Source organism: Rhinoraja longicauda, chromosome 37, assembly GCF_053455715.1.
Source record: "Rhinoraja longicauda isolate Sanriku21f chromosome 37, sRhiLon1.1, whole genome shotgun sequence".
Taxonomy (NCBI): domain Eukaryota; kingdom Metazoa; phylum Chordata; class Chondrichthyes; order Rajiformes; family Arhynchobatidae; genus Rhinoraja; species Rhinoraja longicauda.
In genome coordinates this window covers 17,307,131-17,332,339 of record NC_135989.1, presented here as the reverse complement: position 1 = coordinate 17,332,339, position 25,209 = coordinate 17,307,131, and the positions used below count along the sequence as shown (strand labels likewise).

General features: G+C 50.0%; 1 protein-coding gene across 1 annotated transcript; it reads right to left on the bottom strand.

Annotated features, from left to right (window-relative positions):
* Positions 1–304: 304 nt before the first annotated feature.
* samd1b (sterile alpha motif domain containing 1b) lies at positions 305–22,836 on the bottom strand. The gene is made up of 7 exons (XM_078429547.1): positions 22,211–22,836; positions 18,344–18,803; positions 16,909–16,994; positions 11,903–11,963; positions 4,611–4,707; positions 4,087–4,198; positions 305–1,680 (listed from the first exon to the last, which is right to left on the bottom strand). The coding sequence occupies exons 1-7, from the start codon at positions 22,700–22,702 to the stop codon at positions 1,531–1,533; spliced, it is 1,458 nt and encodes a 485-aa protein (XP_078285673.1). The 5' UTR covers positions 22,703–22,836; the 3' UTR covers positions 305–1,530.
* Between the last annotated feature and the right edge of the window lie 2,373 nt (positions 22,837–25,209).

Sequence of the window (25,209 nt, the reverse complement as noted above, 5' to 3'; positions counted from 1 at the left end):
AAACAAGACTGTAGTTAAACTTCACCAACCTGATAACCAAAGAGTTAGATTAGATATGTACAAAGTAATATCCGGCAAGATTGCAAATCAAGACTATAATTTCAGACGAAGAAGAATTAAGGAAAACTCAGTACCCATTTTAAAAGGTGGACATCTTGTCCTCATTTTGCTATACATCCATACCCAGCCTCGTATAGAAACTACCAATGTAAACAACATATTGTAAGCACAAGGTAGACACAAAATGCTGGGGTAACTCAGCGGGTCAGGCAGCATCTCAGGAGCGAAAAAAATTCCTTCTCTCCTGAGATGCTGCCTGACCCGCTGAGTTACTCCAGCATTTTGTGTCTACCTTCGATTTAAACCAGCTTCTGCAGGTTTTTTTTCCTGCACATATTGTAAGCTCATCTCCCTAATAGTGGTAGCGCAAAAACATAGAAGATTGTGGGAATATGAGAAGTTTAGTCATTCAGATTCTATTGTATAGATATAGGAATTTATAATAGAAAAAGAGCAAGCAGAAGCACAATATATAATATAAATATATATTTTTAAACGTTGCAGATTCATTCACAAGCACACCGACTCCTGCACGAGTCATCACACAGTCATAACCCCCCTGCTCTCAAGATTTCAATTTTAAGGCTTTCATTGTACTTTGGAATATACACATTTCCAAAATAATAAAATCTTTAAAAATACACAAGAAACACCAGTAACAACCTTGTAACTCGAAGTAAAACTTCAAAGTGACAAATTTGAGGAGGATGTAAAGGTCAGAAGACAAAGCACAGAGATGATGTTTGTGATGAGCCCATCACATTATTATGGGCTCAATGGAGACAATTTATATTCAAGATACACACAAAATGCTGGAGTAACTCAGCGGGACGGGCAGCATCTCTGGAGAGGAGAGATACTCTAGCACTTTGTGTCTATCTTCAGTTTAAACCAGCATCTACAGTTCCTTCCTGCACATTTTATATTTACCTTGAAGATTCCTGTTAATATGAAGCTAGTCGGACAATCAACTACCGCCGGACTGCAGGAAGATGCTTCATCTATTAGATACTCTGTGTGTTTAATATTTGCCCATTTCTTTGGGCTTTCTAGTTTATTTGCAGTATCCCACGCTTCATAAAGGATGAAGAACAAGTCCTGCAGAGCAGTCCTCCATTTACGCTTGAACGGCATTGGACCCTGTAGTAGAACAGCGCACCCACCTCGGCCAGTGGGGTAATTGGCCATCATCTGCAAAGAGATGGGTTAAAGACCCCCACACCAGGAGTGCAGCCAATCCTTGCAACAGAGATCATCTCAGCTTCAGATATGTCAGATAGTGTTGGAAAGTCTACAACAAACTCCCAAACACTATAGAAACCCAGTACTTTTCTTCCATGAACTTCTTATTCCTGGTGTCGCTCCACCTTTCACTTGGGTCTAGTTTGGGAGCACACTGAAGCGAGACTTCAGTGAGGTGCTTACAGACAGGAGCTGGACAAACATTCTGCTGCCAATGGTGTATGCAGATCAGCACGACGGAGCCTCATTGTTAAAATGATGCAATTGTAGAACCTTGATATGAAATTCATAAATCTTCAGAGCCGGCCCCAGTTTAATTGCCAGTCCTGTCAGAACATCGTTCCTCTTCATTAGGAGTAGGGACTTGCCATCGATCTCCTGGAGTAAAGAAGATTAAAATTTGTCTACAGACAAAATAATTTCAATACAATGACACAATGAGGTTCCTCATGTTTATATTGACTTTGCATGCTTGTTCAATGGCCCAGATGGCAACGCCCTCTGTCTCAGCTACAACATTTGTAGACACAGGGGTACGAGACACTGGTTGGAAGCCACAACCACGGTGGTGAAGCAGTTGTACCACTGCGTCACTGTTCTGCAGACCCAGGACTGAAGCTGACCCTCAGTATTGTCCGTGCAGGGGCTGCACATTCTCCCTGACACCGAGCTAGCTTCCTCCCTCATCCCAATTATCTGCTGGATGGTTACTTGCTCACTTCAAACCATCACTACTGCAAGTATAAAATCATTGGCAAATGTGCAAAACAAAAGAACCAATGGCGATTTTATGAGTTTGTGTGATAATGAGTAGATACACAAGGAAATTAGGGGAGGGGGAGATGGGACTTGACCCAAAACATCATCTGTCCATGTCCTCTAGAGATGCTGCCTGACCCGCTGAATTACTCCAGAGCTTGGTGGGGTTTTTTTTTGTGTGTAAACTAGCATCTGCAGTTCCTTCTGTCTCTCGCTTTAAGAGAATAATGTTGTATTCAGAATCCTGACTACAAAGCCCAGTGCAACATACCGTGTGATGAGACCAGGTCACTCTGTGTGCAGCAGCTAAACGCCACACTTGCATCTCAGCTGGAGATACCACACACGGCTGGTAACAGCGACGAAGCAAGAAGTGAGGAGAACAACATGCAGACTGATCGGGAACAGGGACTCCCAGGCTGTGTGCTGGAGGAACTGTGCTGCAATTGTTGAGACTCTGCAGCTGCCGGGAGCTCTTAGAGAGGCACAGCACCAGAGATCCGGGTTCAATCCTGACTATGGGTGCTTGTCGGTACGGAGTTTGTACATTCTCCCCTCTGCGTAGGTTTTAGAAACATAGAAAAATAGGTGCAGGAGGCCATTTAGCCCGAGCCAGCACCGCCATTCATTGTGATCACGGCTGATCATCCACAATCAGTAACCCGTGCCTGCCTTCTCCCCATATCCCTTGATTCCACTAGCCCCTAGAGCTCTATCTAACTCTCTTTTAAATTCATCCAGTGAATTGACCTCCACTGCCCTCTGTGGCAGAGAATCCCACAAATTCACAACTCTCTGGGTGAAAAAGTTGCTTCTCGCCTCAGTTTTAAATGCCCTCCGAAATCTCCGGTTTCCTCCCACACTCCAAAGACGTATAGGTTTGTAGGTTAATTGGCTTGGTATAATTGTAAAATTGTCCCTAGTGTGTGTTAATATTTTTATGTGACTTGTCGGTGCGGACTCGGTGTGCCGAAGGGCCTGTTTCCACGCTGTATATCTAAACTAAACTCTTGATGTGTGGCCCATGAGCATCTGGCAATAATCCGACAGCTGCCCTCTTGGATATGCCTGAGGGAAACCAAGGCACTGCTCTGCTTTCAAATAAAATACTCTTCCTGAAGCTGCATGCGTTTACAGTTGAACTAGGGGGGCTCACTTACACATTTAATCTTCCACCCATTTTAGTTAGTTGTAAGCCAACTATCTTGGTGACACTCCCCCTCTTGTAAAAAAATATTTTGCGGCAAACACCAGTAACGAGTTCCAATGAAAATAAAACAGCCCTCGTGTGGAACCCATTAAGCAAGAACAGCAAGTTGTAAATTAACAGCAGCTTCCTTGTGGCAGAATTCATTACATCCAACGGGCATCCAACAGGGATTTTATGGTTAAAGGGATTTTAAGTGCAGAGTTTATTGGTATTAGTTTATTATTGCCACATCTGAAGTACAGTGAAAAGCTTTGTTTTGCATGCTGTCTGTACTTAAAACACCTTCAACCATAAAACACTTCTTGAGGAATTCAGAAAATAGAAACATCGGCACTGCTTGTAAATTCAATATCACAAGGCTTCACACTCATAAGTTCTAGGAGCAGAATAAGGCCATTCGGCCCATCAAGTCTACTCTGCCATTCAATCATGGCTGATCTATCTTTCCCTCTCAACCCCATTCTCCTGCCTTCTCCCCATAACCCCTGACATCCTTACTAATCAGTCAATCTCTACCTTAAAAATATCCATTGACTTGGCCTCCTTGAACTGTCTGTGACAATGAATTCCACAGATTCACCACCCTCTGACTAAAGAAATTTCTCTTCCGCCTTCCTAAAGGCACATTCTTTATTTCTGAGGCTATGACCTCTGGTCCTAGACTCTCCCACTAGTGGAAACATCCTCTCCACGTTCACTCTACCCTGGCCTTTCACTATTCTGTGTGTTTCAATGCAGTCCCCCCTCATCTAAACCCCAACGAGTACAGGCCCAGTGCCGTCAAACGCTCATCATGTGTTAACCCAGTCACTCACCTGATCCTCAAAAGCAACGGCTTGCTCTGGGAATCCAGCCGCTTTAAAGTAATTCACCACGTCAACGATACTCCATTCCGTCGGGTCTACAGATTTCCCTTCCTCTTCCACCCTGTTAACAAAGACGCCAAGAATAAACCACCTTAATACCCTTCTAATTCACATCTCCGTCTAAGCTTGACTGCACTTCCTCCTCAACCAACTGAGATGCCAAAGTGAAGTAGGTGAAGAAGTGGCTGAGATGGCGGATACGCAGATAAAAGGCCATGCTAGGGGTTACCATTTTACGTTCAGATCAGTTTACTTTAGTTTATTATCGTCACGTGTACTGAGGCACTGTGAGAAGAGAGAATGGACCGACGGGATGCGAGTGGTCCTTGATTATGTTTTTCCGGAGGCATCTTGACTCATTCACGGTTGAAGTTGCACAGAACATGCAAAGCCGAATGTGCAAGGCTACAGACAAGGATGGGCGGTACAAAATGTAATGCGAGCCCTGAACTCTGCAAGAGTGCGTTACTTACAGGTGTCTATCTGTGGGGCCGTTCTCTTCAGGAACCATCTCTACTGGAGAAGCCGATGGCGTAAGTAGACAGGAAGCACCGCTAACCTCAGGAACCGCTAAAACAAGAGGAAAATGCAAACATCAGACTTTAGGCAGCAATCATCTGGTGAATCATAATGACCCACGTCTTTAAATTTATAAATATATACATATATATATATATATCAATAGCTGTAAATGCTCGCTAGACCAGCAACAGAGTATAGAGTGCCACACATTTCTATCACCACCAGGACATCCACCCACTGTACATGCGATCTTAGGTCAACAAAGGAGAACAAGCCAGCACATTGCAAGAGGAAGGTTGAGGCAGAAGGTTAGGTATATTCAGATCTTGTTTCATTACTTTAGTTAATATACAGTGGCACAGTGACGCAGCGGTATTGTTGCCTTGCAGCGCCAGAGACCAGGGTTCGATCCTGATTACAGGTGCTGTCTGTACAGAGTTTGTACGTTTTCCCTGTGACCTGCGTGGGTTTTCTCCAGGTGCTCTGGTTTCCACCCACTTTCCAAAGACGTGCAGGATTGTAGGTGAATTGGCTTCCGTAAATTGTCCCGTATGTTGGAAAGAACTAATCTATGGATGATCATTAGTTGCACGGACTCGGTGGGCCAAAGGGCCTGCTTCCATCTCTCTCAACCGTTTACAAGTGTTTAAAATATTTTCTAGTCTCTTCAATTTTACTGTTTAAAATGTAAATATTTAGTGTAAATTCTTCGCTTTACGACACAAACGTTCACAGTTGTAAGCTTTGGGATCTGGCAGGACTGAATGTCAATGATACGTTCAGGGTAGATCGCGCTGTGTACAATCACATCAGTGAATGACAAAGAAACTTGTGCAGACAAAGAGTGGTTTAACAGATATCAAACCAATATGGGGACGATGTGGGCCAATAGCTTACAATTCATAGCACATAACAAATAGAATCAGGACCACACAAATATTTCAGATTCCAACGCCAGCAAAAATCAAAAGAAATTGGCCTGGACACAAAATGCTGGATTAACTCAGCAGTCAGGCAGCAATGCTAAAAGGACCTCGACCCAAAACGTCACATATCCCTTTTCTCAAGAGATGCACCCTGACCAGCTGAGCTGCCCCGGCATTTTGTGCCTATTTTCGTTGCAAGCCAGCATCTGCAGTTCCTTCCTTCACAAAAGTAATTCGCCTCACAGTCCTCAGGAATGGGGAAAACCAAGGGGAGGTTTCATAGAAGGGTTCAAAAGTATGAAGGATTTAGAAAGAGAGCGCAAGGAGTTTCAAGGCTACTTGGCGCAGGAGAGGCGTGCTAAGGGGTCATTGTGCGGTGCGGCAAAGAATGCTTTGGCTGTTGCAGAAATGCAGCTGTATTCAGTGCTGCCAGAGGCACAGGAGTGCAGGGCCCCGACATGCTTTGTTGCATTCTGCAGCGCTGGAAAACCGACAAAGAAATGCATTGCATGGACTCAGGACTTCCATATGCTCTATCCGATTCACCTCTACCCCATTGCAGACATTGGAGTTAGTCTCTGGAACTGATGCTGAGAACTGAGAACTGTATTCTGTGCTCTGTATCTTCCCGTTAGCTCTACCCATTGTACTTGAGTTTGACGATTGTATTTATGCATGGTCCATCTGATCTGCTTGGATAGAATGCAAAACAAACCTTTTCACTGTACCCCAGACAATAATAAACCTAATCTAATCCAATGACTGGGATCAAATACCATGGGAGGAGAGAGAGAGGATAGACACAAAATGCAGGAGTAAGCAGGGCAGGCAGCATCTCTGGAGAGAAGGAATGGGTGACATTTTGGGTCGAGACCCTTCAGTCTGAAGGGGGGTCACCCATTCCTTCTCTCCAGAGATGCTGCCTGTCCCACTGAGTTACTCCAGCATTTTGTGTCTATCTTCGGTTTCAGTGTATCGATACATGATACTGGAGTGACGTTTGGTGCAAGGTAAAGCCAGCAAAGTCAGATAGACTTTAGGTGCGGGAGACAATAGGTGCAGGAGGAGGCCATTTGGCCCTTCGAGCCAGCACCGCCATTCAATGTGATCATGGCTGATCATTCTCAACCAGTACCCCATTCCTGCCTTCTCCCTATACCCCCTGACTCCGCTATCCTTAAGAGCTCTATCTAGCTCTTAAGGATCAAGGATAGTCCGGGGGTCACCAAAGAGGTAGATAGTAGTTCAGCACTGTCTACCTCTTTGGTGACCCTCGGACTATCCTTGATTGGACTTTGCTGGCTTTACCTTGCACCAAACGTTATTCCCTTATCATGTATCCAGAATTAATATGTCACATATTAGGCAGTTCTGGTTGTCACTTACAGAACCAGCAATAGAAATACAGCTTTATTTGACTCTGCTACAAAGCTGTCTTTGGTAATCGGAGATTAACCCTCATCTCCAACATCTGCAGAAGCAGGAAGCAAAAGGAAAGATCAAACAACATTTGGAGTTCAGAAACTTCAAATAATAAGAGGTGATCCTCCTGTGCCTAAGGAGGTGTAGTTCACAGCAGACAATACAGAACATTGAAATACCATCAGAGAGGCACTGACATAACACATCCGCATAGAAAGAGGCACACTGCCAACCATATATAATCCCTTTTAATGTAATAAAACATCTCAATGCACATCAAAAGAGTGCAATCAAAGAAATTTAGACATAAGGAGATGATCAAAATCTTGGCCAAGACATGATTTTAAAGAGCTGCTTGAAAGCTGGGAGGAAGGATCGGGATTTCAACTGCTAAGAGCTATGCGGCTTAAAGGGAGGCCACCAGCGAAGGAGCAATAATGAGCAAGAATGTGTCAGGGCCAGAATGGAGAGCCTGGGAGGAATGTGCACAGATCACAATTGGAAGGGAGGGGGAATAAGGGAAAGGAGCAATTTGGAAATAAGTAGGAGGGACCCGCAGATGCTGGTTTACATCAAAGACAGACACAAAAAGTTGGAGGAACTCAGTGGGACAGGCAGCATCTTGCCCAGAGTAGGTGAATCAAGGACCAGAGGACATAGGTTAAAGGTGAAGGGGAAATTTTTTTAATAGGAATCTGAGGGGTAACTTCTTTATACAAAGGGTGGGAGGTGTATGGAACAAGCTGCCAGAGGAGGTAGTTGAGGCTGGGACTATCCCAATGTTTAAGAAACAGTTAGATAGTTACATGGATAGGACAGGTTTCGAGGGATATGGGCCAAACGCAGGCAGGTGGGACTAGTGTAGCTAGGACAGGTTGGCCGGTGTGGGCAAGATGGGCCTGTTTCCACACTGTATCATTCTATGACTCTCAGAGGAAATAATCAGACAGATATTAATTGTTGCTAAAGAATTGTTCCAGGCAACAGCATTTTATAAAGATGAAAACTGCCGTTGTCGTATTAAAGTAAATAGTGAACGGCTGGTAAGTATTGAAACATAAGCCCAAAGGTTTAACATTGTAAAAAGTTTACTTTGAATAAATTTGACTAGCTTTGTTCCTGTGAATTTGTTTTCTCTTCTGAAGGCATTATGTCTTCTTAACAAGATGAAATGAACGTCCAAGTGTAGAAAAAGTGACAGGCGGCTGCATGGCGACTTAAAAGTCGTCATAAGAAATCCTACTCTGTCCCTTGTTCCCTGCTCAGTTCTATTGCCTCGGATACGTTTCAATTCACAATAAGTGAGCGTTTATTGGGGCTGCAACTCCAGCCCACACCTAGTCACACAGCTTGATTTACTGATCAGTGCGGGTGTCAGGGGTGATGGGGAGAAGACAGGAGAATGGGGCTAGGAGGGAGAGATAGATCAGCCATGATTGAATGGCCGAGTAGACTTGATGGGGGGCCGAATGGCCTAATTCTGCTCCTATCACTTATGACTGCTATTCAGTTTCATGAAGTGCTTCATTACATTAATAAACAGAAAATAACCCAACACTCTTCAACCTGTGTAAGCAAGTTTGAAGAGTGTTTCTAACAACAACAGACTTAGCAATTGTGCAGCACACCTGTTCATTTCTGAAGGGATACCATTGTGCCGTGGCAAACTGGTTTGGAAACACTCGTGCTTACAGATGACACACAAATCTAGACACTGTTATCACATCAGTGAGACCGCACCTGGAGTACTGTGTGCAGTTTTGGTCTCCAAAGTTGAGGAAGGATATTCTTGCTATTGAGGGCGTGCAGCGTAGGTTTACAAGGTTAATTCCCAGAATGGCGGGACTGTCCTATGTTGAAAGACTGGAGCGGCTAGGCTTGTATACACTGGAATTTAGAAGGTATTTATTCACAAAATGCTGGAGTAACTCAGCAGGTCAGGCGGCATCTCAGGAGAGAAGAAATGGGCGACGTTTCGGGTCGAGACCCTTCTTGGGACTGGAATTTAGAAGGATGAGAGGGAATCTTATCGAAACATATAAGATTATTAAGGGGTTGGACACGTTAGAGGCAGGAAACATGTTCCCAATGTTGGGGGAGTCCAGAACAAGGGGCCACAGTTTAAGAATAAGGGGTAGGCCATTTAGAACTGAGATGAGGAAAAACCTTTTCAGTCAGAGAGTTGTGAATCTGTGGAATTCTCTGCCTCAGAAGGCAGTGGAGGCCAATTCTCTGAATGCATTCAAGAGAGAGCTTGATAGAGCTCTTAAGGATAGCGGAGTCAGGGGGTATGGGGAGAAGGCAGGAACGGGGTACTGATTGAGAATGATCAGCCATGATCACATTGAATGGTGGTGCTGGCTCGAAGGGGCGAATGGCCTACTCCTGCACCTATTGTCTATCAGAGTGCCACAAATGTAAAAATCTATGTTGTTCAATTTGTAATAAAAAGGAGCAGGCAGTGTTGTTTGATGCTGGATCATATTAATTCATTTAAATTGCAAATACATCAATGCAAATACTTTAGTTTTAATTTGTCCTTCATGAATACAGTAAAACTCTGATAGTCTGCTCGCTGACTACATGGAAATGCTGATGGATTGGTAACTGGTTCGCCCGGTTGCTGTACTCCATGCTCAGGGCAGCACAGTGATTCAGCCGGTAGCTCACACTAGTGCGACGTTACCCCACTTTCTCATCTATTCCCTACACACCAGTGGCAATTTGGTAGGCGTGGACCCGGTGAGCCGAAGGGCCTGCTTCCACGCTGCATCTCCAAACTAAACTCGCATAAAAGATGAAATGGAAAAACAAAACTCGTTTGGGCCCGTCTGGGCCCGTTTCCAACGTTGCATCTCTAAATTAAACTAAAGTAATAAAAAGGTCTCCATGGTAGGATTCAAGTGCCACATCTTTTTGAAGCAGAAATAAAGAGCGAGCCAAATGTGTCTAAAAAAACTTTACTCCAAGCCTTATTTACCCTCAAGTGAAAGTACAAGATCAATGTTGACACAGGGATTTTCCTTTCCTGACATCTTTTGTTAAATGGAACTGCAGCTCTAAAACAACAGAGACACTGAGGCACACAGCAGGGAAACCGGTCCTTCGGCACATCTCACGCATGCTGACCATGTTGTCTTACTGAGCTAATCCCACGCCCATCTCCCCTCTAAACTTTGCTATCCATGTAAAACCACAGGATCCATTACTCATTTTGGACAGCCTGAAAGCAGGGAAGAAATAATGCAGCTACAAGGCTCCGTACCATGGTCCTCTGTACATGTGCAAATGGACTGAAGCAACGGCTCGATTGTAATCATGTATTGTCTTTCCGCTGGCTGGTCAGCACGCAACAAATGCTTTTCACTCTACCTCGGTACACGCGACAATAAACTGAACTGAACTATAGCCTCTTGCATGACACCCAAGGCAACCCATAGCAACCGGCTGCAACTGAACAACAGGCATGGCACCTGCAATGGAGCGACAGGCACTGCATTGGCCACAATGGAGCAACAGTCACGGGACTGGCTGCATCAATGCGACTTACATCAACTGCACTCGAGTTACACGTACAGTATCTACTGCAATGGAGTTACATGCGCAGCATCAACTGCACTGGAGTGGCATGCAAAGCATCAACTGCACTGGAGATAGACACCAAGTGCTGGAGTAACTCAGCCGGACAGGCAGCATCTCTGGAGAGAAGGAATGGGTGACATTTCGGGTTGAGACCCTTCTTCAGACTGCATTAATTGCACTGGAGTTGCATGCAGTGTCGGCTGCTCTGGAGTTGCATGCACAGCGTGGGGTTCCCTGGAGTTGCATGCACAGCGTGGGGTGCCCTGGAGTTGCATGCACAGCGTGGGGTTCCCTGGAGTTGCATGCACAGCGTGGGGTGCCCTGGAGTTGCATGCACAGTGTGGGGTGCCCTGGTGTTGCATCTTCTACAGTGGAGTGCCCTGGAGGTGCATGCACAGTGTGGGAGTGCCCTGGAGTTGCATGCACAGCGTGGGGTTCCCTGGAGTTGCATGCAGTGTGGGTTGCCCTGGAGCTGCATGCACAGCGTCGGCTGCCCTGGAGTTGCATCTTCTGCAGTGGAGTGCAGCTGTTCCAGCTGCTGCACCGACAAACCCGGTCACCTCAGCTGCTGGGGCCCGTGACGTCAACGGCGCTGGTCACGTGAGCCGGGAAGCCCCCCCCCCCCGCCCCACTCAGCAAGGACCCGCCTCCCCCGCCCCCCCCATCCATCCCTCCCTCCCTCATTGGCCGCGCCCGCCGTCACTCAGGCCGTCGCCCACCCACCCACCCACCCATCGCGGCGCCCGCTGCCCTGCCCTGCCGTGCCGGCCAGCCGCCACTTCCCCGCTCGCCCTTTCTTCTCCTCACCTCACCCGGCCGCCGCTGACCACTGTCCGGAGCCCGCCCAGCCCTCGGACCGTCCGTCAGTCCCGCCGCCGCTGCGCGCATGCGTGGCGGTGACCGCGCAGCCCCGCCCACCGGCGACGCGATGACGTAGCCACGGCATGACGTGTTTTAAATGACGTCATCGGACCACAAGGGATAGGAGGAGAATGAGGCCATTCGGCCCATCCAATCTATTCCTCCATTCAATCATGGCTGATCCATCTCTCCCTCCCAACCCCATTCCCCTGCCTTCTCCCCATAACCTCTGACACCCGCACTAATCAAGAATTTATCCATCTCTGCCTTAAAAATACTCTAAATGTGGCCTCAGCAACATCTATTGGGAGAAGACAGGAGAATAGGGTTGAGAGGTTAAGATAGATCAGCCATGATTGAATGGCAGAGTAGACAATGGGCCGAATGGCCTAATTCTGCTTCTATATCTTATGAACATAAGCACGAAATGCAGCATCTCAAACACCTCCTACCTTCACTAGTTTGGGGTTCAGGCTGTTGGCAAGTCCCCTGATCACGCACTGCAGGAGGCCTCTGCAAAGAGGAAATACTTAGTTTAGTTTAGAGATACAGCAAGAAACAGGCCCTTCAGCCCTCACCAACCATCTGTTCACACTAGTTCTATGTTATCCCACTTTTGCATCCACTCCCTACACAATTATTTATAAAGGCCAGTTGATCTACAGACCCGCACATCAATAGACAATAGGAGTAGGCCATTCGGCCCTTCGAGCCAGCACCACCATTCATTGTGATCATTCTCAATCAGTACCCCGTTCCTGCCTTCTCCCCATACCCCCTGACTCCGCTATCCTTAAGAGCTCTATCTAGCTTTCTCTTGAATGCATTCAGAGAATTGGCCTCCACTGCATTCATTCCGATAATAATCTGCCTTCCTATTCTGACCACCAAAGTGGGTAATCTCACACTTATCCACATTAAACTGCATCCGCCCACACACACAACCTGTCCAAGTCACCTTGCAACCTCTTAGCATCTTCCTCACAGTTCACATTGCCACCCAACTTTGTAACATCTGCAAATTTGCTAATGGTACTTTTAATCCCTTCATCCAAGTCATTAAATCTTTGGGATGTGGGAGGAAACAGGCCCTTCTGCCCATGGAGTTCGCGCTGACCAGCGATCACTTGTACACTAGTTCTATCCTACGCATTAGGGACAATTTACCGAAGCCAATTCACCTACAAACCTGCACGTCTTTGGGATTTGGCAGGAAACCAGAGCACCCGGACAAAACCCACGGGGAGAAGGTACGAACTCCATAGAGCCAGGCATCCATAGTCAGGATCGAACCTGGGTCTCTAGCGCTGTGAGGCAGCAACTCTACCGCTATGCACCATGCCGCCCAATTAATCTTTCTACAAATTGATTTGTGTGTAAATTAATTAAGTCTATGCCCTCATGCTTTCTGACTCTTTCCTGATAAAGGATATGCACTAGGTATCTCAGTTTTATATACCTCTATTAAGTCTCCTCGTAGGTATCTCCAAAGAAAGCAGACACAGCCTTTCCAATCTCTCTCAAGTCCCACAATATACCTACTCATAAATCTCCTTTACATCCTCTCCTGTCCACTCACACCTTTCCTGTAAGATTGGAAGTTATGCTGTCAAGCTGGAAACGGCGCAGAGAAGAACTACGAGGATGTTGCCAGCACTTGAGGGCCAGAGCTCTAGGGATAGGTTGGGCAGGCTAGGACTTTATTCCTTGGTGCACAAGAGGTTGAGGGGTGTTCTTATAGAGGTGTATGAAATGATATGGGCAATAGATATGGTGAATCCAGAGGAAAGATTTAATAGGAACCTGAGAGGCAATGTTTTCTACACAGAGGGTGGTGGGTATGTGAAACGAGCTGTCAGAGAAGGCAGTTACAGGAGATACTATAACATTTAAACAGACATTTAGACAGGTGCATGGATAGGAAAGGTTTTGAGCAACATGGGTCAAACGCAGGCAGGTAGGTCTTGTGTATATGGGGCATCTTGGCTTAGGTAAGTTGGGCAGAAGGGCCTATATCCCTTCTGTATGACTGTGTGACTTTATAAGTGTACAGTATTCCAGCTGTGGCCCAACCTGGTCATATTTTCATAGGAGAGAGAGGGATGCCATTTTGGCCCATTGAGTCCATGATGACGCACAGAGCGATTCAATTTTTCTACCAATTGTTGCTATGAACTAATTGCCTCATTATAAATTCCTTCTCTCCAGAGATGCTGCCTGCTACTCCAGCTTTTTGTGCCTATCTTTGGTTTAACCCAGCTTCTGCAGTCCCTTCCTGCACATGCCTCATTATAATGTTAAAAAAAACAGATCTAATATCTACAGTAACTCCTACATTAAAATGTGGTTATGGGAGATTTCAACATGCAGGTAGACTGGGAAAATCAGGTTGGAAATGGACCCCAGGAAAGAGAGTTTGTAGAGTGCCTTCGAGATGGATTCTTAGAACAGCTTGTACTGGAGCCTACCAGGGAGAAGGCAATTCTGGATTTAGTGTTGTGTAATGATCCTGATCTGATAAGGGGACGAGAGGTAAAAGAGCCATTAGGAGGCAGTGATCACAACATGATAAGTTTTACTCTGCAAATGGAAAGGCAGAAGGGAAAATCGGAAGTGTCGGTATTACAGTATAGCAAAGGGGATTACAGAGGCATGAGGCAGGAGCTGGCCAAAATTGATTGGAAGGAGGCCCTAGCAGGGAAGACGGTAGAACAGCAATGGCAGGTATTCCTGGGAATAATGCAGAGGTTGCAGGATCAATTTATTCCAAAGAGGTGGAAAGACTCTAAGGGGAGTAAGAGACACCTGTGGCTGACAAGGGAAGTCAGGGACAGCATAAAAATTAAGGAGAGGAAGTATAACATAGCAAAGAAGAGTGGGAAGACAGAGGATTGGGACTCTTTTAAAGAGCAACAAAAGTTAACTAAAAAGGCAATACGGGGAGAAAAGATGAGGTACGAGGGTAAACTAGCCAATAATATAAAGGAGGATAGCAAAAGTTTTTTTAGGTACGTGAAGAGGAAAAAAATAGTCAAGGCAAATGTGGGTCCCTTGAAGACAGAAGCAGGGGAATTTATTATGGGGAACAAAGAAATGGCAGAAGAGTTAAACCGTTACTTTGGATCTGTCTTCACTGAGGAAGATACACACAATCTCCCAAATGTTCTAGGGGCCGGAGAACCTAGGGTGATGGAGGAACTGAAGGAAATCCACATTAGGCAGGAAATGGTTTTGGGTAGACTGATGGGACTGAAGGCTGATAAATCCCCAGGGCCTGATGGTCTGCATCCCAGAGTACTTAAGGAGGTGGCTCTAGAAATAGTGGAAGCATTGGAGATCATTTTTCAATGTTCTATAGATTCAGGATCAGTTCCTGTGGATTGGAGGATAGCAAATGTTATCCCACTTTTTAAGAAAGGAGGGAGAGAGAAAACGGGTAATTATAGACCAGTTAGTCTGACATCAGTGGTGGGGAAGATGCTGGAGTCAATTATAAAAGACGAAATTGCTGAGCATTTGGATAGCAGTAACGGGATCATTCCGAGTCAGCATGGATTTACGAAGGGGAAATCATGCTTGACAAATCTACTGGAATTTTTTGAGGATGTAACTAGGAAAATTGACAAGGGAGAGTCAGTGGATGTGGTGTACCTCGACTTTCAGAAAGCCTTCGACAAGGTCCCACATAGGAGATTAGTGGGCAAAATTAGGGCACATGGTATTGGGGGTAGGGTACTGACATGGATAGAAAATTGGTTGACAGACAGAAAGCAAAGAGTGGGGATAAATGGGTCCTTTTCGGAATGGCAGGCAGTGACCAGTGGGGTACCGCAAGGTTCGGTGCTGGGACCCCAGCTATTTACGATATACATTAATGACTTAGACGAAGGGATTAAAAGTACCATTAGCAAATTTGCAGATGATACTAAGTTGGGGGGTAGTGTGAATTGTGAGGAAGATGCAATAAGGCTGCAGGGTGACTTGGACAGGTTGTGTGAGTGGGCGGATACATGGCAGATGCAGTTTAATGTAGATAAGTGTGAGGTTATTCACTTTGGAAATAAGAATAGAAAGGCAGATTATTATCTGAATGGTGTCAAGTTAGGAGGAGGGGGAGTTCAACGAGATCTGGGTGTCCTAGTGCATCAGTCAATGAAAGGAAGCATGCAGGTACAGCAGGCAGTGAAGAAAGCCAATGGAATGTTGGCCTTCGTAACAAGAGGAGTTGAGTATAGGAGCAAAGAGGTCCTTCTACAGTTGTACCGGGCCCTGGTGAGACCGCACCTGGAGTACTGTGTGCAGTTTTGGTCTCCAAATTTGAGGAAGGATATTCTTGCTATGGAGGGCGTGCAGCGTAGGTTCACTAGGTTAATTCCCAGAATGGCGGGGCTGTCGTATGTTGAAAGGCTGGAGCGATTGGGCTTGTATACACTGGAATTTAGAAGGATGAGGGGGGATCTTATTGAAACATATAAGATAATTAGGGGATTGGACACATTAGAGGCAGATAACATGTTCCCAATGTTGGGGGAGTCCAGAACAAGGGGCCACAGTTTAAGAATAAGGGGTAGGCCATTTAGAACGGAGATGAGGAAGAACTTTTTCAGTCAGAGGGTGGTGAAGGTGTGGAATTCTCTGCCTCAGAAGCCAGTGGAGGCCAGTTCGTTGGATGCTTTCAAGAGAGAGCTGGATAGAGCTCTTAAGGATAGCGGAGTGAGGGGGTATGGGGAGAAGGCAGGAACGGGGTACTGATTGAGAGTGATCAGCCTTGATCGCATTGAATGGCGGTGCTGGCTCGAAGGGCTGAATGGCCTACTCCTGCACCTATTGTCTATTGTCTATTGTGCCTATTAAACCATTTATTTCACCTATCTCGCTGCCTTTAAGAATACACTCAAGGTCCTTTTATTTGTCCACACCTGACAACATGCCAATATCATAAAAACTGCAGATGCTGAAAATCTAAAATAGAGAGAATGCTGGGAACCCTCAGCAGGTCAGGCAGTATCTGTGGGAAGCGAACCAGAGTTAAGGTGAAGATAGACACAAAAAGCTGGAGTAACTCAGCGGGACAGGCAGCATCTCTGGAGAGAAGGAATGGGTGACGTTTCGGGTCGAGACCCTTCTTCAGACTGGTTAGGGATAAGGGAAATGAGAGATATAGACGGTGATGTGGAGAGATAAAGAACAATGAATGAAAGATGTGCAAAAAAGTAACGATGATAAAGGAAACAGGCCAATGTAAGCTGTTTGTGGGGTAAAATGACAAGCTCGTGTAACTTGGGTGGGGGAGGGATAGAGAGAGAGGGAATGGCGGGGCTAAGACATTTTGTCGGTTCTTGCTCTGCCCGGGCGAAAGGTCTCCAAACTGAAACATGAACCCATTAACACCGCCCCTGGAGAGAGCGAGGGAGGGAGAGTTGCAGGATCGTGAGCGCAGTGTGTGAAGTGTACTCACATTGTCCATGCACTGGGGTACCGCCGTAGAGCCACGGTCCGCGAGACTGAGCTGATCAGGCGATCCCCCGTCTTCTCCTGCCTCACCTGCGGTAAGAAACAGGACACACATCTGAGGCTGAGTGTAACATACGGGTGCAGTCTTCACAAGTACAGCGGTGACACAGGCTGAGAGAGGGTGGTGAAGGTGGATTTAGTATGATTGCTTTGCAAGGACCAGCGGGCCGCACGGGTGGGAGGGAGGGCCGCGAGCTATCGAGGGAGCCTCCCAGCCGCCCCCCGTTCGTCCCCCCCCCCCCCCCCCCCCCCCGAGGTCCAGAGAACCGCAGAGGAGGATGGAGGAGGCTGGCGACGGCAGACCCGAGGAGCGAGGGCCAGTGAGAGAGGGAACCGCGGTCTAGCCTTCCATCCGCACCCTGAAGGTCAGCTGCGGGAGGCAGCCCCAGGGCACAAAGGCTGAAGGTGGACGGGCGAGGAACCAGAAAAATAGGTGTAGGAGTTGGCCATTCGGCCCTTCGAGCCAGCACCACCATTCAATATGATCATGGCTGATCATGCAAAATTTAGTACCCCGTTCCTGCTCTCTCCCCATATCCCTTGATTCCAAGAGCTACATCTAACTCTCTCTTGAAAACGTCCAGTGAATTGGCATCCACTGCCTTCTGTGGCAGAGAATTCCACAGATTCAGGAGTGGGATGACGGTTTGCTGGATGATCCGCACAGAGGTGATGGTTGGAGGCCCTGCAGCAGCCTGGGGCTCGCCTGGATCGGGAGACCCTTCCAGGAGACCCAGCGCGCGGACCAGACTGGACTTTGTAAATAGCACCAAAACCCAGCGACACTTACGTGCGCGGTCTCCATAGACTATTTCTATGTACTTTGTACTAATCGGGACTTGTGCTTGTATGGCAATAGTTTACTGAAGTCAAGAGTCATACAGTGGAAAGGGGCCCTTCGGCCCAACTTGCCCGCACCGACCAACATGTCCCATCTGCACTGGTCCCACCTGCCTGCGTTTGGCCCATATCCGTCTAAAGCCGACTGTTGTGGCCCCTTTCCACTGTATGACTCTTGACTTCAGTAAACTGTAGTCAACTGTAGTCAATTCAGTATCAATGTAGTCAATGTAGTAGTACATGTCTAACTGTTTCTTAAACTTTGTGATAGTCCCTGCTTCAACTACCACCTCTGGCAGCTCCTTCCATCACCCTTTGTGTGAAAAGGTTACCCCTCAGGATTAGTGTGGATAGGCGTGACAGTCGTCACAGATGGGCAGATGGGCCTCTTTGTATGCTGTACAACGCTATGACTATGAGTGTAGGAAGAAGGGTCTTGACCCAAAATGTCAGCTATTCCTTATCTCCCGAGGTGCTGCCTGTCCCGCTGAGTTTCTCCAGCTTTTTGTATCTATTTTTGCTATGACTGTCCACGTTACCTTGCTGGATGCCGGGCTCCAGGATGTGTGGGTCTCCACAGGCTTCCTCCACGTGGACAGAGACGTCAGGACAGCTTGTTTCACCCACGATGTTCGGGGAGAGGTCCACTTGGCCTCTCTCTCGTTCCTCGGCCTCTTGTCCCGGCTCAGTTCCAGTGACGTCCTTGGGCTCATGGCGTGGGGACTGCGACGGGCTTTGCCCTGCAGCTGAAGGGACCTTGAGCTGCTCTTCAGCGGACAGCTGCTCACCGGTATCTTCAACCGGCCCATCTTCAGCAGCGGGTGATTTGGCGGGACTCCCCTCACCATCTCCACTCCCGCCATCGCTGGCGGGCTCCACGTCATTCTGCGCCTCATGCGGCTCCTGCCTCCTCGATTCCACATCTTTCGTTGCAGCGGCCTTTTCTTCATCACTTCCTTCACTGTCCAACGGCGCTGCCTCCTTTGTTCTCCTGGTCTTCTGCAGGAAGACAGAGCAACAGTGTTGAGCTGAGAACAAGTAATCCACAATGTCACCTAGTCACGTTCCTGAAGAAGGGCCTCGACCCGAAACATCACCTATCTACCTTCTCCAGAGATGCTGCCTGACCCGCTGAGTTACTCCAGCACTTTGTGAAACGTCACCTATCCATGTTCTCCAGAGATGCTGCCTGACCCGCTGAGTTACTCCAGCACTTTGTGAAACGTCACCAATCCATGTTCTCCAGAAATGCTGCCTGACCCGCTGAGTTACTCCAGCACTCTGTGAAACGTCACCTATCCATGTTCTCCAGAGATGCTGCCTGACCCACTGAGTTCGACATTTTGGGTCTTTTTTTTGTAAACCAGCATCTGCAGTTCCTTGCTTCTACATTTAACAATAGCCATTTGTTAGAGAGGAAACGATATCATTTATCAGAAAGAGTACAACGCCCCGTATAACTGAAACAGAACCTTCCGACCTTGGTTGGACACAAAACGTTGGAGTAACTCAGCAGGACAGGCAGCATCTCTGGAGAGAAGGAATGGGTGATGTTTCGGGTCGAGACCCTACTCCAGTCTTCGGTTTAAACCAGCAGTTTCTTCCTATACACCTCCCTACCTTGGTATTCAATTCTCCCATCCACAAACAGTGACCTGATACCTTTTCCGGTTCCTTACTGAATACATGTACACGTGTTTGTCGAATCATCCATTAGATCTGAGAGTTCTGCACCCACTGGCCATTTAGATTTAGACAACCCTCCCTTCCCGCTCCACATTACAGCGGGGGTTGCCTTCCTGGGGAACGGTGTGTACTGCAATTTTCCGCAATGCAAAGCTTTCTCATCTCTGCACAGGTCAACAAACATGAGTTGTAAACAATAGATCCATTTCCCTTCCTCGTCTCATCTTCATGAACTTACTTTGTGTAGGAAAGCAGAGATAGATAGGTTCTTGATTAAGGTTACAGGGAGAAAGCAGAATTGGATGAGTGGGACAAATAGATCGGCCATGATCGAATGGAGCAGAAGACCCGATGGGCCAAATGGCCTAATCCTGCTCCTTTGTCTTATGATACTTTCCTCTCCATCTTTACTTCAGCTTAGAGATACAGCATGGAAACAGGCCCTTCGGCCCACCCTGTCCACATTGACCATTGATCACTTGTTCACACAAGTTCTGTGCTATCCCACTTTTCACATTCAGTCCCTACACACCAGGGGCAATTTACAGAGGCTAATTAACCTAGAAACCTGCACGTCTTTAGGATGTGGGAGGAAACCCATGTCGTCACAGGGAGAACGTGAAAACTCCACACAGACAGCACCCGAGCTTAGGATTGAACTCTGGTCGCTCGCGCCGTGAAGCAGCAACTACCAACTTTGCCTCTACATTGTGTCATCAGCAAACTCATCCCAGTGATAACATGAGCTGCAAACAGCTGAGGCCCAGTGCCGATCCCTGTACAAACCATCCAGCGAAGGACCGTGTTTGTTAATCTGTTTCCTGCTAGCTGCCACTTCCTCTTTAATGTTGCTTCTAAACTACAGCTTCCACTTTCAGCACTGAAGGTTGATGTGTGCCACGCGTTCTCTGCATCACACAGTGTGAATGTTCGCATTCCCAGCCCCACACAGTGAGTGTGCACTGCACACACTCCAGGCCCACCCTCCCACATCCACACTGGGTGCTGCCACTCCCATGGGCGAGCCCCCTGCACCCTCTGTACCCACACATGGTACCATCCCTGTAATTCCACAGTGGGCACAGCATCCACAGCCCACTCCCACCCTCCACCCACCCCGGGCAGAACGCACTCCACGGCCAACAACAGACCCCCTCCCACCCAGGCACCCTCATCCCAGGCACCTACTCACTCCAACACCCACACTGGGCACCCAGTCATTCAGCCAGTCTGAAGAAGGGTCTCAACCCAAAACGTCACCCATTCCTCCAGCTTTTTGTTTCTATCTTCGGTTTAAAGCAGCATCTGCAGTTCCTTCTTACACACCCAGTCATTCCCCATCAACCCGGGCACCCACCACCCTCAGGCATCACCCCACCTGTCACTAACTCATCTCATACCCTCAGGCACCCACCTTGGGCACCCTGTCACCCACGGGCACCCACTCACACCCTCTTCCCCCCACCTTGCAGCACCCATTCACCATCCTTAAGCATACCTTCACCCTTCTCGCCAACTCACATCCATCCCCCCCACCCCCCCCCATCCTCGGGCACCAAGTTAACCTCTTCACCCACATACACCCAAACCCCCACCCATCCTTGGAGCCTTCCCTTGCATCCCTCTAACCCTGGGACACCCAGTGCCCACCCACCAACCCTCGACACCCAGTTAACTACTACACCCACACCCCCCGCCTAGGGGCACCCAGACACCCCTCACCATAGACCCTCAGGCACCCTGTTACTCCCCACACGGCCACCCTGGGGCACCCAGTCAACCCATTCAAAGACACCCAATGCCTCCTGGATACCTAATCACACCCCCCTCACCTACCCTGGACACCCTGTGCCCACCCAAGGGGCACCCAATCCCCCCCGCCATCCTGGAGCACCCAGTACCATCCCACCCCACCCACGGGGCATCCAGTAACCCCCACCACACCCACCCGAGGCACCCAGCACCCCCCACCCCACATGGGGTACCTTGTCACCCCTACACCACTCAACCAATACCACTTACCCCCCCACCCACCCTGGAGCACCCTGATATCCTCACCCACCCAAGGGGCACCCAGTACCCTCCACCCCACCCACCCAAGAGACACCCAGTACCCCCCACCCAAGGGGCACCCAGTACCCCCCACCCCACCCACCTTGGAGCACCCTGTACCCCCCCCACCACCCTACCCAAGGGGCACCCAGTACCCCCCACCCCACCCACCCAAGAGGCACCCAGTACCCCCCACCCGGGGCACCTTGTCACCCCTACAGCACTCAGCCAATACCACTCGCCTCCCCCCACCCCCCAAGGGGCACCCTGATACCCTCACCCACCCAGCACCCCCCACGAAGCACCTTGTCACCCCTACACCACTCAGCCAATACCACTCACCCCCCCCCCACCCTGGAGCACCCTGATACCCTCACCCACCCAAGGGGCACCCAGTACCCCCCCACCCAAACGGCACCCAATACCCCCCACCCAAGAGGCACCCAGCACCCCCCACGGAGCACCTTGTCACCCCTACAGCACTCAGCCAATACCACTCGCCTCCCCCCACCCCCCAAGGGGCACCCTGATACCCTCACCCACCCAAGGGGCACCCAGTACCCCCCCCACCCCCCCCACCCAAGGGGCACCCAGTACCCCCCACCCCACCCACCCAAGGGGCACCCAGTACCCTCCACCCAGTGCAGTGCCCACCCAAGGGTGCCCACCTTGCGCTCGGGTCCGCTGTCAGTGAGCGGGAGCCGCCGCTTCCCCTCGGCCTCGGGGCTGTTGCTGTTGCTGTTGCTGTTGTTGTTGTTGTTGCCGCCGCGGGCCCGGGCCACCTGCTGCTCCTTGTGCCGGGCCCGGGTCAGCACTACACTGGGCGGTGGCGGCCTCGGCCTCGGCCTGTCCCGGTCCCGGGTGGCCGAGGGCCCGGGCTGGGGCTGCGGCTGCTGCTCCAGGCCAGGCCCAGGCCCAGGCTCAGGCCCAGGGGGCGCTGGGCCCGCCGCCGTACGGTACGAGTGTGAGCCCTTGTAGCGGACCCGCAGCACGGCCCTGGAGCGCAGCAGCCCCTCGAGTTGTCGCCGTGTGCGGCCGGGGGCCACGCCGTGCCGTCTCTGCACCATCTTACAGATGCGCTCCTGGTCGGGCCGCGCCTTCCGCGCCCGCAGCCACTCGATCACCTCGGAGATCCAGCGTCGGCACTCGGCCTCCGACATACGCGAGCCCCGGGCTCCGGCCTAGGCCTCCCCCTCACTGGGCCGGCACAGCCAGGATCACGGCCCGGGCGGGCCCCGGCCTTCACTACCCTACCCTCCCCGGGCTTCACTACCCTCCCCGGGCTTCACTACCCTCCCCTCCCCGGGCTTCACTACCCTACCCTCCCCGGGCTTCACTACCCTCCCCGGCCTTCACTACCCTACCCTCCCCGGGCTTCACTACCCTCCCCGGGCTTCACTACCCTACCCTCCCCGGGCTTCACTACCCTCCCCGGGCTTCACTACCCTACCCTCCCCGGGCTTCACTACCCTCCCCGGGCTTCACTACCCTCCCCTACCCGGGCTCGCTCCTCCCCCCTCCCCGGGCCCTGGCCTTCACTACCCTCCCCGGGCTCCGGCCTAGGCCTCCCCCTCACTGGGCCGGCACAGCCAGGATCACGGCCCGGGCGGGCCCCGGCCTCCCCTACCCTCCCCGGCCTACCCTACCCTACCCTCCCCTCCCCGGGCTCGCTCCTCCCCGGGTCCCCGACCTCCCTTCTCCGGCCTAGGTTCACTCCGCAGCCCCGGCCTCCCCTCTGCACACTACCCGGGCCCCGGCCTCCCCTCCCCGGGCTCGCTGCTCCCCGCTCTTTACTCCCCTCTCCGGCCTCACTTCACTACCCGGGTCCCCGACCTCCCTTCTCCGGCCTCCGGCCTAGGTTCACTCCGCAGCCCCGGCCTCCCCGGGCTCGCTGCTCCCCGCTACCCGGCTTCCCCTCTCCGGCCTCACTTTACACCTCTCCCCGGCCTCCGGCCTAGGTTCACTCCGCAGCCCCGGCCTCTCCTCCACGGCCTCCCCGGGCACCGGCCTCCCCTCCCCGGCCTCGCTGCTCCCCGCTCCCCGGGCCCCGGCCTAGTTTGACTCCGCAGCCCCGGCCTCCCGCCTGCCCGTTCCCCGGCCCCGGCTGTGCGCTGGGCGGACGGCTGTGCGCCGCGCTGTGTGTGTACAGCTACAGCTACAGCTGCTCCCTCCCCGGGCGGGGCTCCGGCTTCTACCGGGCGGGGCTCCAGCAGTTGGAGACCCCCCCCCCACCCCACCCACACACACTGAGGCACCGGCATCAGGTCAAACATCCCAGCAGCAGGACCAGGACCAGGCCACTCGGCCCATCGAGTCCATTCCACCATTAAACCATGGCTGATCTATCACCCCATACTCCTACCTTCTCCCCATTACCCCTTACACCTACACTGATCAAGAACCTATCTACCTCCTCAAAAATATCCACTGACTTGACCCCCAACACTGGGGCGCTGATATCCCAGGATCACAGAATCCAGGCAATGTTTCGCGACTCCATAAACTAGGGGCAAATCCTTGGGTTCCCCAATACTGGGGGCAAATTCAGGGTCCTGGGACCTTCACCCTTCTCGCCAACTCACATCCATCCCCCCCCTCATCTATTTTCTCTGAATGCATTCAAGAGAGAGCTAGTTAGAGCTCTTAATTACTAGGTTAATTCCCGGAATGGCGGGACTTTCATATGTTGAAAGACTGGAGCGGCTAGGCTTGTATACACTGGAATTTAGAAGGATGAGAGGAGATCTTATCGAAACATATATGATTATTAAGGGGTTGGACACCTTAGAGGCAGGAAACATGTTTCCAATGTTGGGGGAGTCCAGAACCAGGGGCCACAGTTTAAGAATAAGGGGTAAGCCATTTAGAACTGAGATGAGGAAAAACTTTTTCAGTCAGAGAGTTGTGAATCTGTGGAATTCTCTGCCTCAGAAGGCAGTGGAGGCCAATTCTCTGAATGCATTCAAGAGAGAGCTAGATAAAGCTCTTAAGGATAGCGGAGTCAGGGGGTATGGGGAGAAGGCAGGAACGGGGTACTGATTGAGAATGATCAGCCATGATCACATTTAATGGCGGTGCTGGCTCGCAGGGCCGAATGGCCTACACCTGCACCTATTGTCTATTGAACCCCCTACATTGGGGGGCAGTTATCTTGGGTTCACAAAACTTAAGGCAATATCTTGGCACCCCATAAACTAGCGAGAAATTTCTGGGACGCTCTAAACTGGGGGTAACCCCCTGGGGTTTTCCAATACTGGGGACAAATCTTGGGACCCACCGACCTGCGACAATGTCCCAGGACCCCCTACACTGGGGGCAGATATCCTGGGATCACAAAACCTTGGCAATATCTTGGCACCCCATAAACTAGTGGCAAATTTCTGGGGTCAAATCCTGGAACCGCCTAAACTGGGGGTAAATCCTTGGACCTTCTGATCTGGAGGCAGATATCCTAGATTCCCTGAAGTGTGGGCAATGTCCCAGGACCCCATTGTAAGGAGAGATCTCGAACCCTTCCCCTCCCCACTAAAAAGAGCAGATATCAGGGCCCCCCAAAATTTAATGAAAATCCCAGGACACCTCACCCGCTCCTGGGGGGGGGGGGGTGATGCAGGTACAGCAGGCAGTGAAGAAAGCCAATGGAATGTTGGCCTTCATAACAAGAGGA

Excerpts from the sequence above, each read along its gene's own strand:
- samd1b (XM_078429547.1), bottom strand. The coding sequence starts at position 22,702 with ATGTCGGAGGCCGAGTGCCGACGCTGGATCTCCGAGGTGATCGAGTGG. Across the intron at positions 16,995-18,343 it reads GGAGCCCGGCATCCAGCAAG|GTGAGGCAGGAGAAGACGGG; the intron begins GTAACGTGGACA and ends TTCTTACCGCAG. Across the intron at positions 4,708-11,902 it reads TGAACCCCAAACTAGTGAAG|CGGTTCCTGAGGTTAGCGGT; the intron begins GTAGGAGGTGTT and ends CTCTTGTTTTAG.